The sequence below is a fragment of the Pyricularia oryzae genome, chromosome 1 (genome assembly GCF_000002495.2).
Source record: "Pyricularia oryzae 70-15 chromosome 1, whole genome shotgun sequence".
Taxonomy (NCBI): Eukaryota; Fungi; Ascomycota; class Sordariomycetes; order Magnaporthales; family Pyriculariaceae; genus Pyricularia; species Pyricularia oryzae.
In genome coordinates, this window is record NC_017844.1 from 3,884,264 (window position 1) to 3,897,484 (window position 13,221).

Sequence of the window (13,221 nt, forward strand, 5' to 3'; positions counted from 1 at the left end):
TTTGAGCTGATGCCTTGGTTGTTTTTCTTTATCAGTGGGGAAATAATACTAAACCGGGTATGCATGCAGCGCCGTATAAAGCTTGCCGAGGTCGGGTAATAACGCGACGCTCACATCAAGTCTCGTCATGGTGGTCACGCGAGGGGTCGTGGGGTCTTCGGGACTGGCATTTTGTCTGCGAGGAATGCAGCCTTATTCGTCCTGGTTTACGGTACAGGTCAGCTCGTTGCTGCAGCCACGGCAGCCGCAGCGAGCAGCTCACGGGCAACCGGTTCTCGTATGGATGGTTGTTTTCCTTTGATAAGAAAGCCCTCAGCAATCACCCCCGCCGTTGGTGACGTTTGTCGTCCTGCAGCCTGCTGAACCTCGGCTCCGTACGGCCCTTTCCAACGTATTGGACCTCGTTGGGGCTTACCGGGGACGGGTTTGCTTTATCATGAAGGGGGGTGTGCAGTGTGACTAAATTCTAGAATCAAAGAGCCCGGCCTGAAGGATGATAAACGGGTTTGAACTATTGTCCGTTCATCAGGCCGTGAAGACCTCTAGGTACAACGTGCATCTTTGGGTATGCAGTCATTAAGGCCTCGGGTTATCAGCCTCGCAGAAGTAGCGGAAAGGACCAATATTACCAGGAGCAAAAACAGTCAAAAATCTAGCGGCCTCTGAAGCAGAGAAAGAAAGAAAAAAAAGCCAGTAGCATACCTTGCCTTTGTAAGTATAGTACCTACCTATGTATGTACAGTTAGTTTACCTTGCCATATGTAAAGTCCCTGCGATTAAATCCCCAGGGCCAAGAAACCCCCCGGATTCGTCAAGTGCAGACCTATACCAAGGTAGGCAGGTGGATGGTGGCTGGCATCCGGATTACGGAGAGAGCGACGGGTTAGGGGGCGTGTATCCGGGGTATTGTTGTATTCCAGGAGATGACTGCCGCTGCCGATGGGTTACTAAAATAAAACAAAATCTCTTATCTGTACCGAGTTGGAGGGAGCCCCGAGATTTTTTTTTTTTTTTTTTTTTTTTTTCAATCGAGGCTACGGCATGTGGGCAGCATTTCAATGAAGCAAACTTCATCATCATCACAAACAAACAACCCAACCCCCCGTCTGTACGGGCATGATTTAGGGAGTCCCGATCCGGTTGTCGCGTTTCCTTGCTCGTCCCAACCTTGCAATTTTGGGAGGCGCAGTGGTGTATTCGTACACATCCGAAGTTGTGGAGAAAATTGAGACAATCGACAACGACACCTGCCTTTGTTTGATAGTTGGTACCGCTTGGTAATTGAGGAGAAGGACGAAAATCAAATATTACTGGTAATAGGCGATATTGCAATTTCCACGTGGCATTGAACCCATGACAAAAAGCTCCGAAGAAAAACATGGACCAAATTCGCAGCGTTGTTTTACCCTTTACTACTCCGGGCAGGCGGTTCGCCAGGATCGCCAACCTCGCCTCCGCGAATGTGACGCCGAATTCGGCAGCTGGGCATAACACCCGGATGGATGGCACGGCCAAGCCGAAAAGAGGATCTCTTGGTCCAAAAAGGGAAGCTGGTTTTGTTTTGGCTTTGTCTGTAATTCTTGGTTGTGTTGTTATTATAAGGTGGGCTTGATTAAACAATATGGTCGTTTAACGGACGTTTCTTTTGGAAGGAGAGACAAAAAAAAGGGGGTACAATGCGATAATTGGTAATGAGCGGAAAGGAGAATGAAGAGAATGAACAAAAACTTTGTAGAGAAGTCTCGATATGCAGAGCCCCCTCAGCATAATTAATTTAGGATAAATCAACAGCCAGGCACAAGTCTTCTTCGATTGCTTGGATGTGTTTTCATCAAGCTACTTCTTATAGCATCACGACACCCCTTTGGCCTTCGTCATGCCTGTTGATTGGCGGACAGTTCTGGGCCTGAGCCGAATGTTGCTGACCTCGATTCTTGACAGACAACGTAGTAGTAACTTCCAGTAGTAGTAGGTAGCACTAATTACGGCTCCTATCATTGGAACACAAGGCACTGTTACCGGTACCTACCCTGGTCTCTTGTTCTCAACTACGACCGCTATGCTGAGGGGCTTGGCTGCACCACCCCCGGCGTACAGGGAATCCCTGTTAGATCTGCCCGCAAATCGGAGCCGTGAAGGGAGGCGCTGCAGCAATTCTGGCTACCTCCTCCTTAACATGCGTCGTCTGGTTTCCATGAACGAGCTACAGTACGTACCGATACCTGATAACTGGAGCTAAGCTAAGGTCATGATGTATGCAGTAATGCAAGGGAGCTCATTGGGAGTTGGATTCATCATTTGTAACGGGCCCGAAACCTTGATGCGTCGGATCATGACATAAACACCCATCGTCCTCTCCCAATTTTTTTTTTGTTTTTTTTTGTTGGCACTTGTGTCCGAATCATCATACTGTATGTACCCTTGGCATGGATATTGTGATGTAATTGCCACAAGCTGTCAATTGTCCAACAGCAAGGCACGTCAATTACCTAGAACCAGCTGATTAATCAGAAAATACTTACCTCGTACTCAAGCACCATCTTGCGACGATGGATCCCACTACAGACAAAGGGAAACAACGAGCACATGCAGATGAGTCGTTCTCAACACAGCCGCCACTAGACTCAGAACCAGATGCATCTGCCGCAACGGAACAAGCCCCAAGAGTTAAGCTCTGGGGAGGCATGGACGCCGCGGACGAGAACACACTGCACAGTCTACCCTCTGTCCCAAAAGTCGACATTCGAGCCAACCGGGCCGTGCAAGGCGTTCAAGACTATTATCCCAGCCAGGTCTACTCGTCATCATCAATGAGTGGGTTCATTTCGAGACTGCCCCCGGTGTTTGGTCGATTGGCTTTTCTCTGATTGATTCTTGGAATCTCTGGATAGACTACCGATCCAATGACCGCCACCTGCTGCAGCTCCCTGCAGAGCTTCTAGATAACATCCTCACCTACCTCTCCCCGTTGGATCTCGCCGCAGTCAGCGGGACCTGCCATGCCCTCCACACCCGCGCCAACTCCAACTACCTCTGGCAAGCCATCGTACAGGATCATGTTCCCGGCGAGACCATTACGTCTCCATATCCGTGCAACACATTCCGCGATCTATGGATCGCCCACGATCCACGCTGGTTCCTTCCAAAATACAAGATATGGTTCTCGGGGCAGGATTTTATGGGGAAGCTGATCCTCGTTCGGTACGACCAGCGCAGGGGCTGCATTGAGGGCTACCAGCTGCTGGCCACGCGGACGAGGGTGGAATATCAACATTGGAACGACGACAAGGAGATCATAATACACAACTTTGAGCCCCAGGTGAAGCTGCATCTGGACAAGCCCGCCCTGCAATTGCGGTGCGAGGGCAACACGAGCCGGGATTGGCAGTGGCACGACGAGGCGGGGAGCGACAAGAACGCCTGGAGGCGCGACTTTGGAAACATCAGCGTCTTGCGCCCAAACTCGTCCTCCCCACCGCCCAAGCCGAACCGCTTCGCATCCGAGGTGCCTATGATAACGCCAGAGTACGGCAGAAACTCGGACGGGATTTTTAGCAACTTTATGCATGCCCGCCCGCTGCCCGAGGCCCAGGCCGCGCAGGCCGCTAAGACGTCGTTCCCTTACGGCGACCTGTGGCCCCCGCCGGCCGTGCCGGCGCGTCACCGCGTGGCGGCCAACAACTTCTTCCGCGCGACGAACCGCCGCTTCTCGGGCACCGTGGTGGGCCAGCGGCCCCGCAGGCGCGCGGAGGTGTCGGATCAGAGCTTCCGCATCAGGAGCTGGCGCGAGATGAGGCCTGCGCTGGCCGCCGTGCTAGGGTTGACCGGCGTGACGAACGGGGGCGCGAGGAGGATGGTCTCCGACGAGTTGGCACTGTTGTTCCCTCCTGGAGCTGGGCCGAGTGCAAGCACGGATGGCGGTGACAATGGCAACAACAACGAGAATGGGGTTAATGACGATGGACAGGCGGCCGAGGCAAGGGCGGCGAATGCCGACATAATCAGTTTGCCGTTTGGTCCACACATTGATGAGCAGCTGACGACTTACTCCACCCTCGACCCGGCCCTGTATACGCCGACACCCGAGGCGCCATGGCGGGGTATCTGGGTCGGCGACTACAGCGGGCACGGGTGCGAGTTCCTGCTCCTGAACCAAATCATCACAGGCACCGAGGAGCACGATTTGACTAGGGAGGAAGGGCTTACGGACGAGGAGTTTGAGGCCAAGAAGGAAGAAGCCAGAAAGTACAGGGGCAGGCTAGAAGCCATCAAGCTCACGGGCGATGCAAACGTGCCCCGCGGGGAGCCTACGTTCGTCGCAGAGGATCTGGGTCCTGGCGGCTTCGTCACGGTGATTGAGGAAAAGCCGTTTACGGGCTGTCGAGTCGTCAGAAGTAAGGGGCACGTGGCACAGTCGGGATTTAATCTTGGTAAGTTTCTTTTTTTCCACTTATTTCGTTTGACTTTGTGTGCCGGAAGGGGAAATGAGGCTAACGATGCTGCCCGTGAACTACAGACAAGTATATCGAGTCTCAGCTCATCATGATTTCACACGACCGGCTGGCACAGTACTGGGTTGACTTTGGACACATTAGCTATTTTGAGAGAGTCGACATTGATCGATTCCTCAAGGTTACCTGAGGTTGATTTGTCGAGACGCTATTGGCTCTGTACGTAATGTTTTTGGTTATGTGTCTTGATTTGCAAAGTGAATCAGTTGATTGGATATAATCTCTGGGGAATCACAGATCCTGAGTGCAACCTTGCACTTGATGGATATGTGGGATGGGAATGATTGCCTCCCTCAGAGTATGCACATACATCTTCACGGACAGACTACAAGCATCATGGCTAGGCTCTTGGCCAGTGGAAAACAAATTTGATTGCCACCACATTATTTGATCATTGAAGTCATCGTGGCTCGAGCATTGCATGCTTTTCCTTTTTTTTTTTTTTTTTTCATAAAGCCGAAGGCTTAACAGGCTTCTGTCAAGCCCTCAAGCCCTCGAGCCCGCATTAACCTTGACCCTCTTGTCTTTCACTAAGCTATGACTATGCTGTGAATAAGACAGCAGCCTCGTTTTCACAGCTTCTTGTTATGTGGGTTTGGGTTTCTTTAGGCTTTCTCAGTGGGCGATGGCGTGCTTCTTGCCTTCACCTGTTGGCTTCTTCACGACCTACATGTGCCTCTGAAAGAAAGTATATGTTTGTAGTTTAAAGGCTACTGGGAAACTGCTGGCGTGTGATGGCCGATTCCAATACTGAGCAGGCTACTCACATGGAAGCCTCCCCCGATGAACACATACAACTTACCTTGCCCTATTCAAGGGCTAGAACCTGGCTCCATACTGCCCCGATTCTCTGTCACGGAGGTGGCGACTGTGGTTCCAAAGCCACCTTGATAGGAATGGCCTTTCAGAGTAGTCTCCTGCCCACCTAGATAGTTTTCCCCAAGCATAAGCGTTGCTCCTAGTCATACTCATGCTTTCTTTCTGGCAATAGCTGCCTGCCCGTATGGCAAGGAGGGTGGCCAACTGCATGCGGTTCATCAAATAGCAGTGCTCCATGAAATCTATAAATTCGGAGCTTTTTGTCCACCCTCTGCTCGAAACATTCCCCATCTTCTTCATCCAACATCATCTACTTGATCCACCACAGACCTTCCCGAGGAACTACTCCTCGTTGACAACACTCTCTTTTCTTTGATAGGACATTATTCTGCAACACAACCAAAGTTAGAGCCAGTCCATTGCACCTCACAGAGTTGGCCTGTAGCTCAGCAGAACCAGAACACCAACGAGCTGGCCAGCCTTTCGATCACAAGAACACGCAGCACATTCCAAAAGCGTGTTGGAACGGCGAGAGGGAGAAAGTAGCCTTCTACAGTAAGTTTTCGGGAAATTTTGCCTTGCTTGGCTTTGGATGGAAGCTTCAAGGCGACTGTGGCGTCAGGCCAAGCAAGTGCTTGAAGTATCTTTGGCAAGCTTTGGGTGTGGGCAGAGAATGGTAATTGCCAAGGACCTGGCATATGAACCAGCACTGCGATTCCCCATCATTTATCCCAGACGCAGGAGACGGACATGAGCAGCACATCGCATCATGAAGTTGCTAACAACACAGACCTGCGAATCACAGATGGCGGCGATCCTCGTAGCGTCGGCAGCGCCCAGGGCCTTCGACTTTGACACGTCAAAGCCCACGTACGGGACCGACATCTTCCTCGTCTGCCTACTGGCATTCGTCTTTGTCGGCGGCTTAGCAGGCCTCGTGCTTGTAGACCTGAGGCGCAAGTGGAGAGGGGATTCGTTTGAGTCCGCAGCTACCGCCTCCGCCTATGCCCCTGTCTCTGCCGCCGTCGCCAAGGCCATCCCAAAGCCCGCCGGTTCATGTCGGGCGGGCTGGTCTCTCAGCAAGACGTCGACTACAGACGCCTTGCCCACCATCGGCCTGCCCAAGATGGAGGGTATTTCGTACTCGCCAACGCAGACACCGTCCCGCCCGTCACTCCAGCAGGGCAGCACCGAGTTCGAGGTCGATGTATCAGACGGCGGGGAGGTTTCGAGCGGGTCTACGACGGAGGTGGCGTCTTCTGTCTACGAGAAGTCGGCCGGGCGGAAGAATAGCGGGCTGAAGAGCCTGCAGACGCCGGGCTACCGTGACGAGAGTATGGTGGAGATGGCGTTTTGGTGATGGGGTTGTTTGTGTAGCGGCTGGTTGCTGGTTAGGGTGCTTTGGATGGCTTGCATGCTTGTTTGTGCTCCTGGAGGTTTTGTGGCTTGGGTCAAAGTTTTTGTTCGTCATGTATCTAGCTTTGGAGTTTGGAGTAAATGGGTTACCGGGCCCGTGAGTAGCTGGTGCATGATATCCAAAGTTTGCCTGTGACATTGGGATACTTCACATGTAATGGAACCTGTTGAAATATAACTTTTTAACACCTTTTTAGCTGAGCCAGCACTGGGCAATATGTTTGACACGTGCTTTTGACATGGATTTGGAAGCGCGAGCCGAGTATTCCTTAGACGAGGCGGAGAAGGGGAGGCTCTCGAGACCACGCTCGTATGAGTAGAAACAGGCAGGAAGCAACAGCAGAGGGAATAGGCAAGAGCTACAACTACGGCTATCGTAGAGAAGGAGCTCGATGGATACTAAACCCTTTTTGGTGATTGGCGACGTGTGACTGCAGAATTCATGTGCTTAACACGATGCTTATTTCCATACCAGCCCCCCGTCGTGATTTCTAGTGTATAAAATGGGCGAACACATCTGCAGGATCGAAGGTTATATCTTTTTTACACTTTTTAAATATTATAAATATTATAAATATGGCCATTCCCTCACATCATCTGTCTTGCCGTCTCTCCATACAACCCACTCTCATTCCAAAGCTCCGAGCCGCCGAGAAGGATAGCCAATATCAATCACTATCAAACCATACCAGAGCCAAGGCAGAACCAAGTCAAGCCAGCTTCAAAGCCAAGACCAATACCAACATCATACCAGCAACAGAACCAGAACCTGTACCTGTACCTGTACTCGCACCTGCACCACCAAAGCCCAGGTCCAGGAATTTCTGGACAAACAGAAATCATCCAAAGACAAATTTGAACCAGTGTGGTCGACTCCAAGAGACGTGGTTCAGCAGTCCGAGGACAGGACGGTGTTGTGGCTGGTGGACCCTGAGAGACCTGGCTCTCGACCTCGCAAGATTCACATCACTCGTACCTGTACTCGCACCTGCACCACCAAAGGCACCATGGACTCCGTTCTCGTCTTCTTTTTCTTCCATTTTGTCGCCAGCGTCGGCGTTAGCATCGCCCTTGCATTTTTCATGGTCGCAATCATCAACGCCGACTGGGGCGTCGAATCCGAGGACCTATATTAGGGACAAGGCTTTGCTTGGATAAAAAAGGTATGTTGCGTTCACTGTCCACCTATGGGAACAGCCATAGAAGGCTTTTGCCAGGACGTGGTACTAATTTATGCAATTTCCGCTTCTAGTTGAGCTGCAAGAGCAGCACCAACGATGAGTCCTCCTGGGGTTGGACGGCCATGTACTTTTTTTTTTGTTTTTTTTTTGTTTTTTTGGGAAAGTGCTTACTTCGTTACATTTCTTTTCGGGGAAATCCCACTTCAGGGAGTTGTCTGGTTGGATACAAGAAAAGGGGGGAATGGAAAAGTTGTTGCTATGTTTGGGACATGTTTTCATTTGCGCGAGTTAACATAGCCTAATACCAATTACCAAAAGGTACACTGCATATTTTTTTTGGTCGTCATAGCACCCGCCCAACCTTATCTCACCTCCGCGCCCTACACTTCACCAATCTCCCTGCAGCTCACATCAATACATGTGACCACTACGATGTAAGCACAACACAACATAGGAAGCCAGCCTTGCCACGACCCCACAGCTACCCGTCTCTCTCACAGCAAAAATCGCGGCAATCCACCCTCCCAAACATTCATCTGCACGCTTGGTTGGCTGTTACCCCAATCTCGGCTTGCTATGTTGATGGTGTAGTCAGTGGTGCTTGATGTTGCATTGTGACTGCCCGCATTGCTGCCTGGACGCCTGCCCGGTAGTTTTCTCCTTCATCAAATCGGAAATGGTACCGGGGCGCGAACTGTTTTTCTGCCCATTTTGTGCAACCCAAAAGATTGAGTCACTCTTGCAAAGAACAAAGAAATAAGACGAGTGTTTACGCATTGAGGCTGCGAATCATTGCTGGCCTGTCCCACCGATGAGGCGGTCAGACCCGCCTGGATTGCTGATCGCTTGTTATACGGGCACGGGAAGGCTAGACTGTACTCACGAGAGGGGTTACTTTGATGTCGTACTCATGGGAATGTGGTGGGTGACCTGGGTTAGGTATAAAAATACCAAAATCCGGATCTGTGACAGTAAAAGAAAACAAAAAACCAAGCATCGTGTCTATTGCTTTTGTGGGACATTACTTCAAGAATAGAACAGAAAAATGAACTTCTCCGTGGTCCAGCTCATCCCCTCAACACCAGCACTCCCAGACTGGGTCGAACCGTCCACCTCGGCCCTATCCAACAGCCCCTTCATCTCCACCTCAATCTTCGTTCTCATATCCATTCTGTTATGCATACCCGTGGTCCTCCACCTCTGCAAGGATATCCACGCCAAGGAGGTAGCCAAGCACTGGCACAGGGTCGTCCGCATCTACAATGCCCTGCACCCCTTCTTCCTCCCGCCCGACCGCGCCGCGGCCAGGGAGCTGTTTATCAACCTCACCGGCGTCGGCATCTGCATCGTTATCGGTAGGTTCATTCACCTAGTCTCGCCGCTGCTGCTGCGAAACATTGTCGACAACCTCGCCAGAGGCCAGCAGCAGCGCCGCGATTTGAACGCAGCAGCGGCGGCAGCACAACCGCAGGGCGGTCCCGTCAACATGTCCGCTGCTGTCGCCACCGCCCCGACCTTGACCTTCCCCTGGCCGCAAATGATCGCCTACATCATCATCCGCCACGTACTGCCCCGCATCGTCAACCACAACGAGTACCGCTGCAGCAAGGTGGTACGCCGCGAGGTGTCCAACCGCATCTCCATCGCCGCCTACCGCCAGCTCTTGTCCTTTGGGGCCGACTACCACGAGGTTGAGCTGGCCAAAAAGAACAAGGAAAAAAAGGACAAGAAAAACGCAAAGGAAGGCCAAAGCAGCAGCAACAGCAGCGACGCCGATAGCTCCGCCTCGGAGCCGCCCTACTACGTCGTTCTGTACGCGGCCCCCTGGGGCGCCAGCTGGGTCTCGTCGTGGCTCTTCTCGTCTGCCCCGAGCGTGGTCGACCTCTTCGTCGGGCTCGGCGCCTTTTGGTCCGTCGGCGGCGGCGTCATGGCCGCCACCATGGCCTCGCTGCTGGTGCTCTTCGTCGCTACGTCGGTGGCCCAGATCCTGGGCAAGGACGACGACCGCAAGAAGGAGCTGCGCGACGCCCAGAGCGACCGCACCTACCGCGTCTTCGACCGCCTAAACAACTGGCAGACGGTCGAGCTGTTCGGGACGCGCGACCACGAGACGGAGCACTTCAAGGACCTCAAGGACGCCGAGCACCGGCTCGAGGACAGGAATATGGGCTTCGACGGGCGCTGGGGTTTCGGCCGCGGCGAGGCCCCGCCCTTCGTCGTCGAGATGGCCGGCCTGCTCATCCTCAGCATCATGTCGGGCTGGCAGATCGACCAGGGCACGCGCAGCGTCGGCGACTTTGTCATGCTGACCCAGTACTACCGCGACCTCATCGCACCCCTCAACCAGATCCTCTGGAGCTTCCGCACCGCCGGCCGCGAGCTCGACCGCCTGATGCAGGTCGTCAACGTGCTGGAGCGCCAGCCGGCGGTCAGAGACGGGGCCGACGCGCCCGAGTTCGAGTTCAAAACCGGCCGGGTTGAGTTCCGCGACGTGGTCTTCTCCTACCCCGAGGCCAAGCGGCCCGCGCTGGACGGCGTGTCCTTTTCCGTCGAGGGCGGGCAGACGGTCGCCATCGTCGGCGAAACGGGCGGGGGCAAATCCACGCTCCTCAAGCTGCTGTGCCGGACGCACGACACCACCTCGGGCAGCGTGCTGATCGACGGGCAGGACGTGCGGGCGGTGCGGCGGGCGTCGCTGCTGGACCGCATAGCCGTGGTGCCGCAGCTGGCGGGCGTGCTGGGCGCCACGGTGCTCGACAATGTGCGGTACGGGCGGCCGTCGGCGACCGAGGAGCAGGTCGAGGAGGCGTGCAAGGCGGCGCACCTGCACCACAAGATCACGACGGCGTTTTCCGACGGCTACGGCGAAAAGATAGGCTCCAGGGGCTCGACGCAGCTGTCGGGCGGCGAGGCGCAGCGGCTGGCCATCGCGAGGGCGCTGGTGCGGGATGCCAGGATCGTTGTCTTTGACGAGGCTATGAGCAGTCTGGACAGCGAGACCGAGTGGAAGATCCAGACGCACCTGCGCGAGTGGTGTCGGGGCCGCACCGTCGTCATTGTTGCTCACCGCTTGGCCACAGTGGCACAGGCGGATCTGATCCTGGCCGTCAAGGATGGAAAGATTGTCGAGAGCGGAACGCAGGCCGAGCTGTTGGCCAAAGAGGGATATTACCATAACCTATGGACCAAGCAGAAGCTTGTTGCCTAGTGATGGATATTGGCAACATTCGCTAAAGTGATGACGTTGGCTGTAAAGCTCTTGTGAGTATTGTACTTGGTACAGTCTGGCTCTTTAGGTTGAGTTCCTGGAGCAAATCTGAGTAGGTATATGAGCTGTCAAACGTTGATAAAGAAAAAGAAATGGTTATAGCGAGCTTTGGGTTTAGTAGGTTAGTATCGGTCAGATAATCAAGCCTTGACATATATTCCACCAAAACAGCGCTTTTGTTTCGTGACATCAGCCTCGGCCAGGCCAAAGTGTCGGGACAGAACTCTCCACATTTGGCCTTTCGAGTCAACGTTAGTACACATATGACACTAGTTCCAAAGCTGCTTGTCGCCAGAACAAGACTCAACACAGTCCCAGCATCCTCAAGCGATGCCTCGCAGAACCTACAGTCGCAGAGTAACCCCCAAACGCACCCCTCTCCTAGTCCCTTCAATCGTCCTCGCCTGCTCCAGCATCATCCGCCATGTCTGGCATCCAGCCCTTTGGCCTCTCACTCCCCCGTACCCTGAGTCCGTACCCGAGCTTTTCCACCTTGAGCACGCTCTGCCTGATCGTCTCGAGCTTCATCTGGTATGACTTTCCGTGCTGCTGGGGCAGCAGCTCAAACATGGTCCCGAGCTCCTGCATATCCGTCAAGATGGTGCGCGGGTATCTTGGCGCGTCGCCGGCATCCACAGGTGGCGCAGCCGCAGCCGCCAGCTCCCCGTTGATGGCTGCCGTCGTGGTCGCAAACCGCATCATCTCGCCCGAGAGATCAAAGACGCCGCCGATAAAGTCGTCCTGCGTCACGTCCACCACCAATGGCTCCCCCGCGCTGCTTTTCTGCTCGTCGCCCCCGGTAGAGGCAGAAGCGTCCGTCATGGCCGTGTCGCCACCCTCCTCCGCAATGCGCTTCTTCTCCTCGGCGGCGGACCTGCACAGGCCTGCGACGGAGTCGAGGACCTCTTCGTGGCTCATCAGCCGCTGGTTGCGCAGGTAGTAGGCAAAGGTGAGGGCCTCGACCAGCTCCTCGACGCACGACATCTGCCGCGAGTACCGGTACCTGTTCATCCCCTGCACGTCGCCGACAATGGAGTCAAACAGGCGTGCAATCTCTGCCAGGCGGCTCTGCACCTCCTTGTCGACGTCTGGGGGCAGGTCGGCGTGGATCTTGCGAACTCTGTTAGATTGTCAATATCACCTCACCCTCGTCGGCATTCTCCACTCCAGAGACATCACAGAAATTCCTGGCTCACCTTTGCAATGAAAAGATGCTGTGAAATTCTTCCAGTCAGCTTGACAATTCGATTTTTACATATTCATTCACTCTTACGGCACAACGTGATGCCTGCCGAAAAGAGTCAAGCGTAAAGCACACACATCTTTTTGCTCAGCGCAGTAATGTCCCTCGACGCCTTGACGATGCGCTCCCGACGGTCGTGGTGCCTATCCAACTCGTCGCGGAACTGCTCAAACATGGGCGTGTAGGCATTGCGCACAACCTCTTTTGGCTGCTGCTGCTTCGGTCCACCCCGCGGGCCTCCCTTGAAGTCGCCTTGACGATCCCTCTTAGGAGGCATTTTGGGCGGTCTGTGAAGGGGTGTTGGTTGGTGGGAAGGTGCTGTTTGTTCAAGGAGCCCAGCGCTCAATTTAGAATGCGCTTCTCAATTTGATTGGTGGCTTTATACTGAAGCCAATCGAAGCGGTTGTGATTGACCCTTTTTGACTGAAAACAATTATGATATTCAGAGAAATCGGTTCTGTTGAGTTTGACTGGACTGGACCCCGCGATGAATGGTGATTGGCCTCCACTGAGCACTGAATCTTTTAGTGAATATCTGCACTGTGCCACAGCGCTACAAGTGGAGACTTGGTCTGGTGCTGTAACTGCCAAGTATGTCGGGACAATTGCATAGGTACATACTATGTAGTTCAGCATTCTTGATGCTAGTATTCTCTCTTGCTCAGAATCAAATCCAAATTCTCAAAACAAAACATAAGCTGAGCTGGAGAATGGTCAATTGCACATGCTCAAATGTGTTGCCATAATACCCTAACCCTCGTCTTGACATCAGTCGCAGTCCTA

At 53.6% G+C, this 13,221-nt stretch overlaps 5 protein-coding genes across 5 annotated transcripts; 3 read left to right on the plus strand and 2 right to left on the minus strand.

The window, feature by feature from the left end:
• The first annotated feature begins 2,188 nt into the window (after positions 1-2,188).
• On the plus strand, positions 2,189-5,111 carry MGG_09240 (F-box domain-containing protein). Its single transcript, XM_003709816.1, has 4 exons — positions 2,189-2,411; positions 2,535-2,814; positions 2,892-4,430; positions 4,517-5,111. Exons 2-4 carry the CDS (start codon positions 2,550-2,552, stop codon positions 4,639-4,641), a joined length of 1,929 nt encoding a protein of 642 aa, XP_003709864.1. The 5' UTR covers positions 2,189-2,411; positions 2,535-2,549; the 3' UTR covers positions 4,642-5,111.
• A 212-nt stretch (positions 5,112-5,323) lies between these two features.
• MGG_16254 (uncharacterized protein) lies at positions 5,324-5,549 on the minus strand (the record flags this gene model as incomplete). The annotated part of the gene is made up of 2 exons (XM_003709817.1): positions 5,324-5,436; positions 5,480-5,549. 2 exons carry the CDS (start codon positions 5,547-5,549, stop codon positions 5,324-5,326), a joined length of 183 nt encoding a protein of 60 aa, XP_003709865.1.
• A 586-nt stretch (positions 5,550-6,135) lies between these two features.
• MGG_09241 (uncharacterized protein) lies at positions 6,136-8,148 on the plus strand (the record flags this gene model as incomplete). Its single annotated transcript, XM_003709818.1, has 3 exons — positions 6,136-6,664; positions 6,810-6,843; positions 7,501-8,148. The coding sequence occupies 3 exons, from the start codon at positions 6,136-6,138 to the stop codon at positions 7,880-7,882; spliced, it is 945 nt and encodes a 314-aa protein (XP_003709866.1). The 3' UTR covers positions 7,883-8,148.
• Positions 8,149-8,890: 742 nt separating this feature from the next.
• Positions 8,891-11,412, plus strand: MGG_11754 (SMDR1). Its single transcript, XM_003709819.1, has one exon. It carries the CDS (start codon positions 8,973-8,975, stop codon positions 11,133-11,135), a length of 2,163 nt encoding a protein of 720 aa, XP_003709867.1. The 5' UTR covers positions 8,891-8,972; the 3' UTR covers positions 11,136-11,412.
• On the minus strand, positions 10,678-13,198 carry MGG_09242 (uncharacterized protein). The gene is made up of 4 exons (XM_003709820.1): positions 13,060-13,198; positions 12,516-12,953; positions 12,392-12,409; positions 10,678-12,315 (listed from the first exon to the last, which is right to left on the minus strand). The coding sequence occupies exons 2-4, from the start codon at positions 12,713-12,715 to the stop codon at positions 11,586-11,588; spliced, it is 948 nt and encodes a 315-aa protein (XP_003709868.1). The 5' UTR covers positions 12,716-12,953; positions 13,060-13,198; the 3' UTR covers positions 10,678-11,585.
• Positions 13,199-13,221: the final 23 nt, after the last annotated feature.

Coding starts and splice junctions, on each gene's coding strand:
- MGG_09240 (XM_003709816.1), top strand. CDS start 2,550: ATGGATCCCACTACAGACAAAGGGAAACAACGAGCACATGCAGATGAG. Junction 2,815..2,891: donor CTACTCGTCATCATCAATGA/GTGGGTTCATTT, acceptor ATCTCTGGATAG/ACTACCGATCCAATGACCGC. Junction 4,431..4,516: donor ACAGTCGGGATTTAATCTTG/GTAAGTTTCTTT, acceptor CGTGAACTACAG/ACAAGTATATCGAGTCTCAG.
- MGG_11754 (XM_003709819.1), top strand. CDS start 8,973: ATGAACTTCTCCGTGGTCCAGCTCATCCCCTCAACACCAGCACTCCCA.
- MGG_09242 (XM_003709820.1), bottom strand. CDS start 12,715: ATGCCTCCTAAGAGGGATCGTCAAGGCGACTTCAAGGGAGGCCCGCGG.